The 15,545-nt window shown below is 37.3% G+C and overlaps 1 protein-coding gene across 1 annotated transcript; it reads left to right on the forward strand.

The window, feature by feature from the left end:
* The first annotated feature begins 260 nt into the window (after nt 1–260).
* Nucleotides 261–14,360, forward strand: LOC111238774 (complement C4-like). The gene is made up of 41 exons (XM_022768450.1): nt 261–342; nt 558–747; nt 829–1,006; nt 1,099–1,169; nt 1,262–1,350; nt 1,440–1,522; nt 1,626–1,713; nt 2,059–2,176; nt 2,312–2,453; nt 2,911–3,023; nt 3,110–3,268; nt 3,352–3,519; nt 3,615–3,806; nt 4,043–4,186; nt 4,300–4,423; nt 4,727–4,798; nt 4,898–5,110; nt 5,243–5,357; nt 5,654–5,724; nt 5,848–5,987; nt 6,106–6,321; nt 6,455–6,506; nt 6,621–6,710; nt 6,806–7,009; nt 8,367–8,442; nt 9,223–9,415; nt 9,536–9,631; nt 10,074–10,236; nt 10,684–10,877; nt 11,029–11,184; nt 11,279–11,338; nt 11,414–11,504; nt 11,590–11,761; nt 11,865–11,955; nt 12,656–12,730; nt 12,806–12,908; nt 13,008–13,097; nt 13,209–13,313; nt 13,470–13,553; nt 13,678–13,810; nt 13,896–14,360. Exons 1-41 carry the CDS (start codon nt 281–283, stop codon nt 14,035–14,037), a joined length of 5,118 nt encoding a protein of 1,705 aa, XP_022624171.1. The 5' UTR covers nt 261–280; the 3' UTR covers nt 14,038–14,360.
* The last annotated feature ends 1,185 nt before the right edge of the window (nt 14,361–15,545 follow it).

The following is a 15,545-nucleotide window of genomic DNA, read 5'->3' on the forward strand; positions in this document are numbered from 1 at the left end:
TTTATACAGAAATGTATACACTACTCACCCAAAGAATATGCTACACATTTGTACACATGCATGTACGCATGGTGTATGTGACAGTATGATGATTTTCTCAGTTTATATGATGGCACATGCTACTTGAGGGTGAGGAATGATAGATATTTCTAAGTTTACTCAAAAGGAAAAAAAGAGGGAGGGCATACCAGCGATTGAGAAATACAGGGGTGGATAAATAATAAAACCTCAGTTGATCAAAATCCTGTGTCAGAGCAGAGAAAGACATAGAAGCTGCACAATGGAGCGTCATATGATTTCAATACTGCTCCTGATCATGACTGTGGACTCAGTGTGCTCAAGGTAAAATTCCAAAATCTAGATTGCGTAATAATGTAATGTTATGCTGACCTATTTGTGCTCAATGCAAAGAGGATTCAAATATATTTTTTGTTTTCTGGTTAAATGATTATTTTGTCACAATGTAATATATCAGACAAAATAATTTGCATTGCAGATGTTTATCTATAAGCAAAAAAGTATGGCAATGAAGAGCTATTTTTCACCTTTGTGTACAGATTCTTCATCTCAGCACCCAATGTATTTCATGTGGGAGTTACTGAGAAAGTGTTAGTCCAGATGGGAAAACCTCATCTCAACAGACCTGTCACTCTCTATCTGGAGTTTGAGAGTTCAGGTTATGTTGTGTCTACGAAGGAAACGGTTGTGTGTACTAACGAACAGGATATCAAAACAGTTGAGCTGAAGGTATGAAAACTTCCTTACTCATAAGCTAATTATATAGACTGAAATGTCATTATCCCAAACTTCTATTTCGCTTCTTTACAGATAAACAGGGAAATGATGTCAAGACTTGACTCGGGAAAACAAAAAAAACCTTATCTTTTACTGGTGGCAGAGAGCCCGTCCTTCAGTAGCAGGAAGATAACAAGGGTCCTGGTATCAAAACACAGGGGCTATATCTTTATTCAGACTAATCAGCCAATGTACAACCCGACACAGAAAGGTAAATTGAAAGTCAACAAATGTGAAAAAAATGTAAAACAGGAAGGATTAACAGTGATATTTAAAGCCATTATGTTGATTATCTCTCTATAGTGAAGTACAGGATATTCACTCTTGACCACACATTCAGGCCTCACGAGGAAGTGTTCCAAATATCAGTAATTGTGAGTAGATATGTTTTCTTTAATGCTAATTGAATAAAGAGGACTTTGAAAGATCTGTACAACTGATTCATGCTTTTATCATTTTATTACAGAATGCTGCTGGAAACAGAGTAATGAAGTCCCTTAAAACTGCAAAGGGGGGAATACTCAGAGGCATATTCCCCATACCTGATGTCTCTAAGTATGTAATAACACATTTGCAATTAATTTGGACTTACACTTTAACAACACAAGATACCTTAATAACAAACGTATGTTTTGTTTACATAGAATGGGCACGTGGAAGATTACAGCACACTATGAAGGTGATGAAGACAATGCAGTTTCTCGAGAATTCAAAGTCCAAAAATTTGGTAAGCTAATAATATGATTAAAGTATATTCCTCTTTTTAAATTAAAATATTATTTTTTTTCAATCTTAAATCATTATTTATTTATTATTGTTACACACCTTAGTTTTACCAAGTTTTGAGGTGAACATCGCAATGGAGGAGAACTATATTTTGCTGAATGCTGAGCAGTTTAACTTCACCATCTCAGCCATGTAAGTGTTGATTCATTCATTCAAAAATGGCTTATTGCTGAAGTAAGCTAAGGTTAAAAGTGGCTAAAAATCTCTGCAGGGCAGCAGAAATGTAACCCTACTAAAAGTGACCCCTTTCAAATTATAGGCCTACTAAGTAATTTGATTCAGTGTTAATATAAAGATTTTGATTAATACACCCTTCAATAATTAGGGACTCTCACTGCTGAGTCCACATAGTTTACAATATACAGGTTGGGTTGCGTTTCTCAAGCCTCATTATATCATATCAATATCATTATATTTTCAGACTCACTTTTTATCTTAACTTCAGAAGTTAGAATTTTTAAATGATTTTCTTTCTAGGTATTCACATGGTGAAAAAGTTAAAGGGGCTTACCATTGCCAACTTGGAATAGTAGGAAAAGCTACAACCAATGGTGGAAAAATAAAGCCTATCACGGGACTGGAGCTGACTGGTTCGGTGAGGAAACATATACCTATACAAGATTTATAATGCAGCTCATTTCAAGATATGAGATTAGATAATCTGTCCACATATTGCATCTCTTAAGTGTTTCATTACTTCAAAACCTACTGTTTATGCCATTTCTTGCAGGTCCAGGATGGAACTGCAGAGGTTTCTCTCCGTACAGCAAAGATAAATAATCAACTCCAAAACAAGATGAACCAAACCCTCTCTGATTTACAGCAAAGTGGAGCACAACTCTATTTGAGATTATTTGTCACCAACATACAAAGTAAAGGACACACTGTCACACTTAATACATATATTATATACGTATTTATTATTAATTTTTTTTATTTATTTATTTATTTAAATGTACAGTAAAATAACTATACACCTATGAAATAGATATAGAATTATTTTAATGATATGAGCCGATCAAAAATGTGAAAAAGTACCCTGTGTGGCTCAAAAATTAACATTACTTATTATATATTCATAATCTAAGTTTTACTGACAGATGGTATTACTACAGGAATATTTCTGGTATTTAAAAATAGCAATATTAACAAAAATGATTTTACTACTACTATAAATAAAAATAATATTAATAACAATTTATCTCAAAGTATAAGGATAAATCTGTTGAGAAGTGCCACCTTGTATTTCAGAGAGTATGAGAAGATATTGTGAATATTATTGTGATTTTTCATTGTGGCTGATATTGCTATGTGCATATTTTGACACAGGTGGTGAAATGCAAGAGGCAGAAGTTTATCTTCCTGTTGTCTCTCACAAATACACCATGGATCTCTCTCGAACTCGCTCATACTTCCTCCCTGGATATCCACTAGATGTAGTGGTATGCATAAAATAAACAAATGGGTACACAGCTAAGGACATGACTGTGATGATTTTGCATGTAAAAGAGTTTGTTTGTTGTTATAGGTGGTCATGAGTCGCCCAGACGGCTCTGCAGCAGCTGGTGTGCCAGTAAACATCAATGTACCAGGATCTTCAGAGCAATCTTTCCAAGGCATTACTGACCAGGAGGGGGCAGTGTTTTCTACCTTTAATATTGACACTATAGACGAGATTCCTGTTGAAGTCAGTATCCCCAAACTCAGTCGAAGGTCTTATCAAACTTGCTTTTGTTCAGTTTTAACAGTTTCTACCTCTGGCTCCAAAAGGTGACCACAGACGGCCTGCAACAGAGGAAAGTAATTAGACGTGCTTCATCTCCAAGTAACAGCTACCTCTACATGAGTTTTAGCAACAAGATGCACTCTGTGAATCATTTACTTGCAGTTACATACAACACCGTGAATAGCCCAAATGATGGGTATATATACTACACGGTGAGCCATAACAGATGAAATACATCATGATACGTTTTAAGAAAGAAGAGCAGCAGTTTGTCATAATTGAACATTTGTGATTGTCTCTGTTGCAGGTCCTAAGCCGTGGGATCATAATAAAAAATGGTAGTCACTCAATTGGTAGATCAGTTAAACACAACCTACATATAACACCTGATATGGTTCCATCCTTCCGTCTGATTGGCTACTTCTACAACCAGAATGGTGACATCATTGCAGACTCGGTGTGGGTAGATGTCACGGATGAATGTGAGATAAAGGTCAAGGTGAGTAAACAGAACAGATAAGAGTGAAGCATGGGCAGAGTGAAACAGCGGACAGACAGAGCTTTACCTCTGTTGACTGTGTGTTTGAATAAAGTGATTTGAGTGGGACAGTTTTCATATAGGTTTGAATCTGTTTTAAATGAGGCGAAAGGGTGCTTTTTTAAATGTATTGATGGAATTAACGTTGAACTTGGACAACAGCATGTAAAAATCTCTGTATTGTAACTTAAATTTAGGTAGAACACAAAGGATCTGTTGAACCTGGAAGACAGTCAAAGCTAGAATTTGATTTAGATGGACAGAGCGCCAAAGTGGCTTTGCTTGCTGTGGATAAGGCCTTCTACGCTCTCAATGCCGATAATAAACTCACAGCCAGAAAGGTATCACTTTCACACCCTCCTTTTATACTTTTTCTCTTTTTTTTAATTTTTATTTTTATCTCAACTTCTATATTACAATACAGTAAATTCAATCTCTTGCTCACACTTTTCAGGTGTTTTCTGCTATGCAGTCATATGATCTTGGTTGCTCATATGGTGGAGGACCTGACCCAGTATCCGTACTAAGAGATGCTGGCCTGTCTTTTGTATCTCAGTCCGAGTCAGGGTCGAAAGGGGGTATGACAAAAACAAATTTTCATGAAAATCATTGATATAGCATCCTTAGCAAGCTTGAACATGGTATTAATAGTTAAATACTGTTTTATTATTTCTTCTTGATATTTTTTGAAATAAGACAGGATACTGCTGGTATAGCAAAATTGGATGAGAACAAAACTGTGACGTCTGCATATAAGACCAGGCTTTTATCTGACTTTCCTATTTTAATCTGAAAAATATCCAGATGATTCAAACTTGAAAGTGTCTTGAAAGCAGGTGTCCACTTACTTATCCCATGATCTTTTATGCTGTACTTTTCAGATTTTCACTGTAATTCACAATCTGCACGACATAGACGCTCCGTGGACCTTCAACAGGAAATGATGACCTTAAGTGAGACAACACTGTAGCATCACACCTTTGGTCTGAGATAATGTAAGATACTTCTGACAACAATGTTCCATAAAAATGTGTCTTCTTTTTCACTTTCAGAATCTAACTTTTCAGATGAAATACTTCAAGAATGTTGTGGTCATGGGTTAACTCTCATCCCTATGACACTAACATGTCAGGAAAGAGCAAAGAGAGTCTCTCTGGTGCGACAAAATCAAGATTGTGCAGACGCCTTTTTAAAATGCTGCCTTGAAGGAGAGCGTCTGAGACAAAAAAAGCTACAAGAGGATTCCCTGAAAGGACTTGGCCGGAGTGAGATGAAATTGTCATGAGGACATTATAATACAAAATAATACTCTACACACTTGTTTAAGCAGCATTTAATAACTGTGGCATGATCATCACAGATTTTGAAAACATACCTTTCATTTTCTTATTTTGTAGCTGTAACAGCAGCTGACATCGAGCAGTTCTTCTTGGACACTGCTGCTCAATATATTCGACGACTTTTCCCTCCAAGCTTTGCATTCACAGAATTTGATGTAAATGGCAAACGAAGGTAAGAGGTGGACAGTGAACACTTAAGACAGTTTTAATGTAATATTTCCTTTTCCAATGAAATACAGTGGCTAGTTACAGCCACTACAAGCTTTTCTAAACCATAGTTTTCCATTTGTTAATATTTATTTCTAATATTGTCAATGTGAGAATTTCAGCTTTCTCTACTGTTCAGTGTCAGTGAACATGGTTCACAACAAACTTAAGTCTACAGTGTAAATTATAAATAGACAAAGCATTTGTCAGATGCATTTTACAGCTTTTGACCTATTTTATCTTCACTGAAAACTTTTTTAGTTATCCCTTGACTCTACCTGATTCCATCACCACATGGGAAATTCAGATCATCACATTATCTGCTGCCAGTGGTAATAACTAAACTTCCAACTTCACAAATGCATCTTGTATATTTGAATAAAGATAATAAATATTCCTCTTTATTAATGTTCTATCCTCTTAACTGCAACTGACTTACTCTATGTTTCATTCAGGTTTCTGTGTAGTGAAGCCAACTGAAATCAGAGCATTTAAGAACACCTTTGTGTCACTGAGACTGCCATACTCAGTGAGAAAATATGAGCAAATATCCATTTCACCTGTTATCTACAACTATGGCAGTGACCAACTAAAGGTAGATATAACCTAATGTTGATGTTAAGTGGCACTTAATTAATTTACCACCTACTGTACAAAAACCTGAAATTGGATTCTTAATGTTGTTTTTGTCTTTGGACACCTGTATTCTATAGTTAGCAGTTCATATGGAACAAACTGAAGGACTTTGCTCACCTGGCTCAGCCACCACTACAGGTTTTGTTAACATTACTGTGGAGCCAGATTCCTCCCAGTTTGTCTCTTTCTCCGCTGTCCCCATGGTAACCGGCTCAATACCCATCAAAATACGTGTCTATGATATAGAGAATGGGAATGGAATAGATGCAGTTGAAAAGACTTTGAATGTGTGGGTGAGTAAATTACACATTATTTTATCTCTCTGCAAAGTCATTATTTTATAATAGAGGCCTACCAGAAAATACAAATTTGTCAACATCGCACGGGACACACAGTAATTTGGCTTCCTGTTATCTCATGTTGTAGACAGAAGGATTAGAACAGAGAGTTGAGGAAACCAAATTGATTAAATTAGACGGTGAGTTATTTCAGTATTCATCAGTTTTCATCAATGATGCTTGATATTTGTGATTTTTTTTTATCTTCAATATATCACATTTGTTTTAATAAATGTATTTCTCTGTTGTGAAAGGGAAGCGCACACTGACTTTAACTTTGGATGGAAGTTTACCAGATGAAACTGTCCCCGACTCCAGCTCCAATCTTTTTGTTTCAGTGGAAGGTATGTACTGTTAATATATATTGTCAGACACAGACAAATTTCACAGATCTTTTTAAATGACAGTGTCTTGCCTTTTCAATGCTCTCACCTGACAGAGAATGGATTTGGTTCACAAGTGATAAACCTTCTGTCTCCTGAGAAGGTCGCTAGCCTGATCCGATTGCCTACAGGATGTTGTGAACAGACAATGTCAGGACTTGCCCCTACAGCTGCAGCACTCCGCTACCTTGATCTGAGTGAGCAATGGTTTACCTTGCCTGTTGGTTCCAGAGATGATGCCTTTGATAAAATTGAGCAAGGTAGGAACGCATCATGTAGTTAATTGCATAACGTCTTAATCATTTGATAATTATGTCTGTAACTCTTTGTTGTGGAAACATGCACACAAATTTAGAACAAAGAAGAGAATAGGTTGAGATAAACCTAAATTGTCATTTCTAAGGACCTCATTAAGAGTTAATGTGGATTGCTCCTTTTGTTCATTAGTAGACCCTAAAGTTGCCGGTGTTGGTTTCTATTACACAATGTGTCTTGACCAGATTGACATGGAATTTGCTCTGGACACCCAGTGTCCCTAGAGGAAGAATTCAAGTTGAATTGAATTCACCATTTCATAGTTTCTCCACCAGAGAGTGGTGACAAGTGTATTGTTCAATTGTAAAATGTCCTGCCCAATACATTTCTTAGTGTTTGAGGGATCAATTAAGATTGTGTATTTATACTAAGGGTTTTATAGAAACAAAATTTTATTTGCCAATATTTTGTAACAGACTGGGTGACATGTTAATGTAACTATTATGTTATGGAGTTACTGTGGTTCATAATTACAGTTACTAAGTTTTACAGGTTGTCACTGAATGTGTCTTATGCTTAGAGGCTGTGAAGCCTGTCAGTTATCGCAGCAACCTATGACAGGGATTTCTGTGAGACAACGTACCTGTGACTGGCTTAGGGTGAGGGGGACAGGTTGTTGTTGTTCCTGGTAAACAGGGAGGGGGAGTTATTGGAGTCGGTTGACAGAGCTGAGATTATGCTGTGAAACCAGTTAAGATTTGTTGTTTTGGCATTGACCATGGGTGAAACAAGCTCACGACCCATAGCTTCATTATTGAGGGACGCCACAATATTATTATTGGATTTCTTTTTTTTTTTTTGGCATTTCCGCCTTTATTATTATTTTTTGATAGAGAGAGTGAAGAGAGACAAGAAAGACAGGGAAGATGACATGCAGTAAAGGGCTCATGCAGTATTTGAACCCCAGCCACTGCAGTCAGGCCTCAGCCTTGACATGTGATACATGCTCTACCAGGTGACGGACTGAGGCGCCCATTATTGGTCAAAAAATTGAGTTATAGTTATTGCAAATCAGAAAACAATATAACTGAAACCAGTTGATGGTGGCAGAATAAGTGATGGTGAGGTCACTCGTAGAAAAACTCTTCTATAGCGCTGCTTGAGGTCCAAAAATCCACAGAGAATCTGTAACATATTTTAACTGGGTAAAGTTTATTTGTGAATCAAAAGTGACCCATAGACTTCAATTGTATCTTTCTGTTTCTCATTAGTATTGTGGGATAATATGAATGTTGTGCCCTCTACAGGTCATCAACAAGACTATTGACAGTTTTGTTTTAAAGAAACACTTTTTTTTGTCAGGTTATGTAAGGGTTTTAACATACAAGACATCTGATGGATCTTATAAACCATGGAGTTCAAATGCCTCTGGTAATTGGTGAGTATTTTTTTATATGTCACCTTGTTGATACCTGATACCTGCAACCTATTTCTCTGTTTCATTAGGGCTTGGTGATATGACTGAAAACATATCAAGATTGTTTTAAACCTTTACCTTCTATCAGATTTTCAGATGTTAACACACTATGATTAGAGTGGTGTGAAGAAAGAATTCACTCATTAACAATCACTTGTCTCTTTTTTCCGCTTAAAGCTAGACTTACTAGACTGATACATATCTGTTCAAATATTATGGGCCAAAACAAAGAGGATGTTGTCTCTGGCTGGTAATATTGCGTCAGATGTTGCACATATCTTATCAGCTTCTTCAATCAAACAGAGGATTTAGAGCCCTAAGGGCTAAACTGAACATATTAAAGAATTGAGGAACAGATTTTTTTCTTCAGTCTGACAAACTCTTCTCAAACCTCTTCTCAGTCAGCCTATATGTACCCGTGTAGACTAAGGACTGAATGTGGAAGTAAGCGTTTATATTGATCGCACTGCAGCTACTAAGCCGTAATGTCTGATGTAATATATGTCTGCAGTATTTATTTTGTTGTTTGGTTTAATGTTGTGTTTTTGTGTGATAAACAGCGTATGCCTTGGCATGCAAGAAAATTTCAGAAGAATAATTTGACTTTAAAGTAAATTGTAATCAAAACCAAATCAAATATCTCACATGATGAATAAACTTTCTTTATTTCCAGTATGTCAAACTGTAAATCAACCTTTTCCATCCACTCTGCTCCATTACTTTTCTTTCTCTTGTCCTCAGGCTGAGTGCCTTTGTGTTGAAAGTGCTGTCACTGGTGGCTCAACGTCAGACAGTGGCATTTGGACAGCAAGGCCGGAAAGCTAGGGTTGTACCAGTAGAAGATATCAGGCACACAGTCCGTTATTTGCTCTCAGTACAGAATACTGACGGCTCATTCAGTGACCCACATCCTGTGTTACACAGATCTGTCCTGGTAACCTCATCGCCCTAACTCTTTTACATGTTACTGCGTAGTGTACATGTTACAACATATATATGAAAAACTGAGCAGCAGTGATTTGAATGCAGTATTGTCCCTGTGTATTTAATGTAGAAAGGCAAAGATCGGGAAGCATCCTTGACGGCTTTTGTAGCTCTTGCACTGCACCAGTCCCTTCAATTCCTGACATCTGAAGCACGAAATGATGTGGTGAGATAATATAAAAACGTATTATCCTGGATGTTAGCATTGTCAGGTCCACTGAAATATTGGACTGTCATGCAATTTTATACAGACATTCATGTTAGGATGAATCCTAAAAACTTTGGTGTTCCCTGAATTTTCATCTAGCGCCATTAAATCAGAAATGTTTCAAATGCAAATTTCTAACATGCTAAAATAAAAGCAAGATGAATTGTAAAGATTGTATCTGCTTATCATCAACATGTTAGCATTTTGAGCATGTTAGCATTACTATTCAGCTCAAAGCACTGCTGTGTTTAAGTACAGCCTCACATACATGCTAGAGTGGCTGTTGACTTTTAGCATTAAAATGCACCGAAAATAAGACTATAACAATAAGAAAGTACCATTTGCTGGGAAGATTAGATGAATATAATTAATTGACTGCCTTTATGCTACCTTCTACCAGGAAGAAAGCATTTCAAGTTCAACAATGTATCTCAAGTCAAACCTGGCGGAGCTTCAGCATCCCTATGCTGTGGCCATTACAGCCTACTGCCTCTCAGTTTGTCTGCCAGAGGGAACAGATCTTTCAGCTGTCTGGACAAGACTTCAAGCAATGGCCATTGAACGTATGTTTCATCAAAGGAAAGAGGAGTTGGTGATATGGATAGAATTCTCTATCATGGAGAAGAGAGATTTATTTCATGATATAATCAGTCATAGTCATGATGTAGTCATGGTTTATGGAAAAAATAACCTGACAAAAATGTCTGTTTTTATCAAATCCAAAAAGTTAACTATGTGACACATTGTCCAAAAACTGTTAAAACTGATTATTGCTACAAAATAGTTCAAGTGATAGCTATTATTTTGTTGAAAATATAACAAAATATATGTCCACTGACAAATCTATGTCATATCACTGTCTATATCATCATGTCGCCCAACCCTAAGAGCAACCATACTCATTGTTCTCAAAATGTGAAGTTCAACAAATGGGTCTGGCACAGTGTGCTATTGTTTGAGACATTACAGTTTCTCTCATGTTTACTAATTGTCTATTTCTCAATTGTCAGGGGCTGATGGCTGTTATCTGTGGACAACTGATCCCACAACGCGTAATGAAAAGAAGGCAAATGCCATCACAGTAGAGACAACAGCCTATGCCCTCCTAACTGCAGTGGCACTTAAGCATACCGAGTGGGCAGACAAAGCAGCCTGCTGGTTAATCTCCCAAGAAAACTATTTTGGAACCTACAGATCAACACAGGTGAATAGCATGCTAGAATTGCTTAAACCCAAAGAATCCATGTGTTTGGACATGGCCCCTATATTCTTACCCACATCATGCAGTGTAGGCCAAATAAATCTACATTGTGCATATGTTAACATATTATAAATGTTTTTTATACTGTGTCCAGGATACCGTCATGGCACTGGAAGCCCTCGCGGAGTATGATCTAAAGAGGTCCAACAGTCCTGCAGCAAACTTAATAGCAGAGTTCAGAGTCCCAGGAAAGAATGACATTGTAACGATTGCACTGGAAAATAAGGAGAAAGTGGAAACAGATCTGAAGGTATCATAGAGCATTTCAACAGTTCACTTCGATACACATAAATATTTAACCTCATTCTAAAATGACTTGTTTTGTCTTGTGTCTGTTGTCCCAGAAACTGAGTGGGAACAACATTGCTGTGCAGTTGTCAGGAAAAGGACAAGCCAAACTAAAAGTAAGTTTCATTCATTTCTGTATATATGCTGAACAAGAGCCATAATTAACAGAACATCACCAACCTCCTTGACAGATTCTTAAAGCTTACCATCTACTGGAACCCAAGGATGACTGTCTTAAACTGTCCATCAGCGTCACAGTGGAGGGAAAAGTGAAGTACACTGGTGTGTTTTTGTCACCGATACCAAATCACAGATATATGGCTTGCTGATAAAAGATACACTGTCACATCAACCTCTGTCTCCTTAGCTAAAGTCATAGAAACTTATGATTACTATGAGGACTACGATACCAATGAGGAAAAAGAGGGGCGAGTGCCTCGATCAGCGATTGAGTGGTTTGATGCTCGCACCCGAAGCAGGAGAGATGTTGAAAACAACTTAAATTCAGACGAGACTGTCACCTACAGAGTCTGTGTCAGGTTCGTTAAATGAGACTCATATGGTCTTCATAAGCCTTCATGAGACAATGAGCTTTACAGCAAAAGGTCATAAATCCTTATCAGGTTTTTTTTGTGTGTGTAGTCATAGCCTGAGCCACAACCTATCAGGAATGGCCATTGCTGACATCACACTACTGAGTGGATTTGAGGCTGTAACTGAGGACCTGGACAGGGTAAGTAGCCCTGTCTGCTTCCTCTTCATGACTGTCATCCTCAACGCAAAGTGGTGGGAGATATTTTGGACACCTCCTGTCTTGCCCCATTATTTTCTTTAGTGGAGAAGCTGTAGTGACAGTTGAAGTTGGAGCAAAGTTTGAATTGACACGAAACTCTCCTGAATGAATCAGTGCAAAAGATTAGATTATGTACATAAAAACTTAAGGTAAAAAGTTACCTGGGCCCTGCATTCAGTGGAGACTCCAGTAAGTTACTGGTCTTTGCCAGGACATAGTCTTTGATATAACCCACTGTAAAACTGAGATCTGTTGTTTTTACACCTTGTCTTTTTGTATGTATTATTTTTTTTACTTTAGCGCCGTGTTTAATTCTCATTTGCAATGACTGTTTTAAATTCACTTCTAATTTGTGCCTCTGACTGGCTTCTCCACCACAGAGATTGTTGCCAAACTTTATGAGCATTACTATATGTAACACCATTGTCCTTGCCAAAGTAAAAAAACAAGAAAATAAAAACATGATTTCTCAGAATTTACAACTGGGGGCTATGACATAAATGTACAAATGTACAGGATCATAACATTATCTGGGGGAACAAGAAACAATTTGAACAAATTGAAGACAAAGACACAGATGAGAGGAGGGGTCTTTTCTTCTGCAATAATGTCAAATAGTTTAATTATTTTCTCCTCCCAGCTAAAACAGCAACCTGAGCAATACATTTCCCATTATGAAGTCTCCTATGGAAGGGTGCTGATCTACTTCAATGAGGTAAAACTAAAATCTATTTACATTCACATTAAAAATTTTACATGCCCAATACTAAAAGAGTTCCTCTCTTGTTAGCTTCTTGAACCGGAGGAATGTATTAGTTTCGATGCTATACAGAGAGTGCCAATTGGCCTCCTGCAGCCTGCTCCAGCCGTGTTCTATGACTATTATGAACCAGGTAAACTTTTTGTTGTCTCTTCTCTAACCCTTCAGGATACAGGAGACATCTTTGTTTAATTCACCAAGAATTTATGGGCTGTTGGTTCTTTCCTTGCAGACCAAAAGTGTACTGTGTTCTACTCTGCCCCCCAAAGAAGCAAGATGGTTTCCAAACTGTGTTCAGAGGATGTGTGCCAGTGTGCAGAAAGTAGGTCATTTCTCTAAGACCCGAACTGACAAACACTCGTGAATAAATGTAGCTTTACCCTTCAGGTTTGTGTAAATAAGTAAAATTGCATTATGTTCATCTTTTCCTTAGGACCCTGTCATAAACTAAAAATGACATTCAAATTGGAAAGAAATCAATATCTGAAAAAGAATGACCGTGTGCAGCATGCTTGCTTCTTCCCTACAGTAGATTACGGTCAGTACTGCACATCACACAATATGATGTAGTATATAATATCAACTGTACTATTAAGATCTCAAATCCATCTTTATATATATTTTTCTTTTCCTAACCAAGCTATGTTTTGGACGAATGGTTGTTAATAACTGGTTTATTCTTGGTATATTTCAGCATACATTGTTGAAGTTGTCAGTGTTTCTGTAAAAAGCAACTTTGAGCTATACAACACTACTGTAACCGAGGTACTCAGATCACGTAAGTAGACCGTAAGCGCAAGCCTGAAGAGATGATGTAACATTGATCTTTAAATGGTTTTGTGCCATTACGTTTAAACAGGGAGGAGCTTTCATAAATATAATGACTGTCATCTGTCCACCAGATGGAGATATACTTGTGAATGAAAATTCTGTTCGAGTCTTTGTTAAGAGGCGTCAATGTAAAGAACAGTTACATTTGGGAAAACAGTATCTCCTCATGGGCAAAGATGGCTCCACAACCGACTCAAACGGAGTGTAAGTATAATCACTAGTACAATAGAAGCATACTTTTACACTGATTGAACCTCATTTTGTTCACTCTCCACTCCTCTTTATGTAGGATGCAGTACCTGTTGGAATCAAACACCTGGGTTGAAAAAAAGCCTTCAGATGAACAGTGTAAAAAATCTGCCCATCAGGCTGCCTGCACAGGGTTTTCTGCATTCATAAATGAGTACAAGATGAATGGTTGCAGACACTGAAACAGATTGAAACAAATCTGTTACAAATCTCAGTTACAATGAGACGCACAGTCAGCATGTATGTTGAGAGTTCTTTTATTAGTGTTTGTGGTATTTTACCTGTGCCTTACTTATAAACTATTATAATCAGTCATCAAATTATAGTAAAAAAAAACATCACCACAAGTATTGAAACATTATTGATGCCTGAATCAGACAGTAGATGGATTCAGCACACCAGCATTTGAAAATGTACTACTTTAGTATAACTGTTAATCATTTCTCTATGTCTAAATCAGCTAGTAGTGTTTAAATAAAAAGCATCTCAGAATGTTCTCTACCAAGTGCCTTCCTATGTGTATTTTTTTTAGTTGGTTGTAGCATACATGTTGAGATAATGACTTGAAATGAAAGTCAACACTGCCACAGAGAAAAAGAGTGCATCCACAAATGTACATTTGCTCTTTCATGTTCCTCCAAATAGTGTTATTCAGTTTGGTGCACCAGTTTGATTTAGCTTCCTTGCTGAATATATTTATTTTTTTAGGTGTTTTTTCTTCTACTGGCAGTAAAGGATCTGAGAGGGGTCTCTGTGCTCACTGCAGCCCCCCTCAAAGTTATCCCCCTCCTTATTTAACATCTGCAAGGTGAGGAAAAAGGGAGAGGGGGAGTGGTTTCGGGTGTATGAGACTGGCTTACTTGCTCCCAGTGAAGTTACACAGTGTCAGGATATGGATCAGTCACCACCTTATAAGTATAAAAGCTCTCTATTAGAGAAAGTTGATATGTCTCCTCTCAAATGTGGTTAGAAACATGCTGCAGAAGATTGTCAGTGCAATTATAATTAAAAAAGTTGTTTAGTTATAGTTAATTGAGAGAGCAGTGATGGGAGAAAACGGGGGGCGATGGGAGGGAGCAGTACAGAAGGAGAAGAAGGGGGGTATGGGTGGAGACGTGAGGAACAAGCAAGGGCTTATGTGCTTATATTATTCTAATCTCTGAGGCTGGGTCCAATGTAAGCAACACGGGAGTACTGACCATCACTTCAATCAAAGCCAGATCAATGGCTGCTCTGTTTCAGCCTTTGCCATCAGACATTTCATTAAATTTGAATCAATAAAGGGTAAATAAATACACAGACGTCAGCATCACACATTTTCATTTTGGGATTACTTTAGTGCACTGCTAGTAGCCAGCGGCAACAGCACATTTGAAAAAAAAGGTCTCCTGCTGTAGCTTCCTCAAAGTAATCAATGGTTTATCATGAGCAAGCAGAGTAGGCTGTCAGGAGCAATATTTTACATTGAAGTTACATTTAAGTTCTCATCTGGTTGTTTATACATTTGCAGATTAGTTATTGCTCTCTGCAACTCAATAAAAAAATAAAAAAATTCTCTCTACAAAGACAGATTGACTGCCGACTGACAGAGATTTATATTCTGGTAGATCTGTGGATTACCACAAGAGATTTACTGTAAATACACATATTCAATGAGTACATGCTCACTTACCTGCTTACACACAAAATA

The sequence above is a fragment of the Seriola dumerili genome, unplaced genomic scaffold, assembly GCF_002260705.1.
Source record: "Seriola dumerili isolate Sdu_G_001 unplaced genomic scaffold, Sdu_1.0 BDQW01001661.1, whole genome shotgun sequence".
NCBI classification, from domain to species: Eukaryota; Metazoa; Chordata; class Actinopteri; order Carangiformes; family Carangidae; genus Seriola; species Seriola dumerili.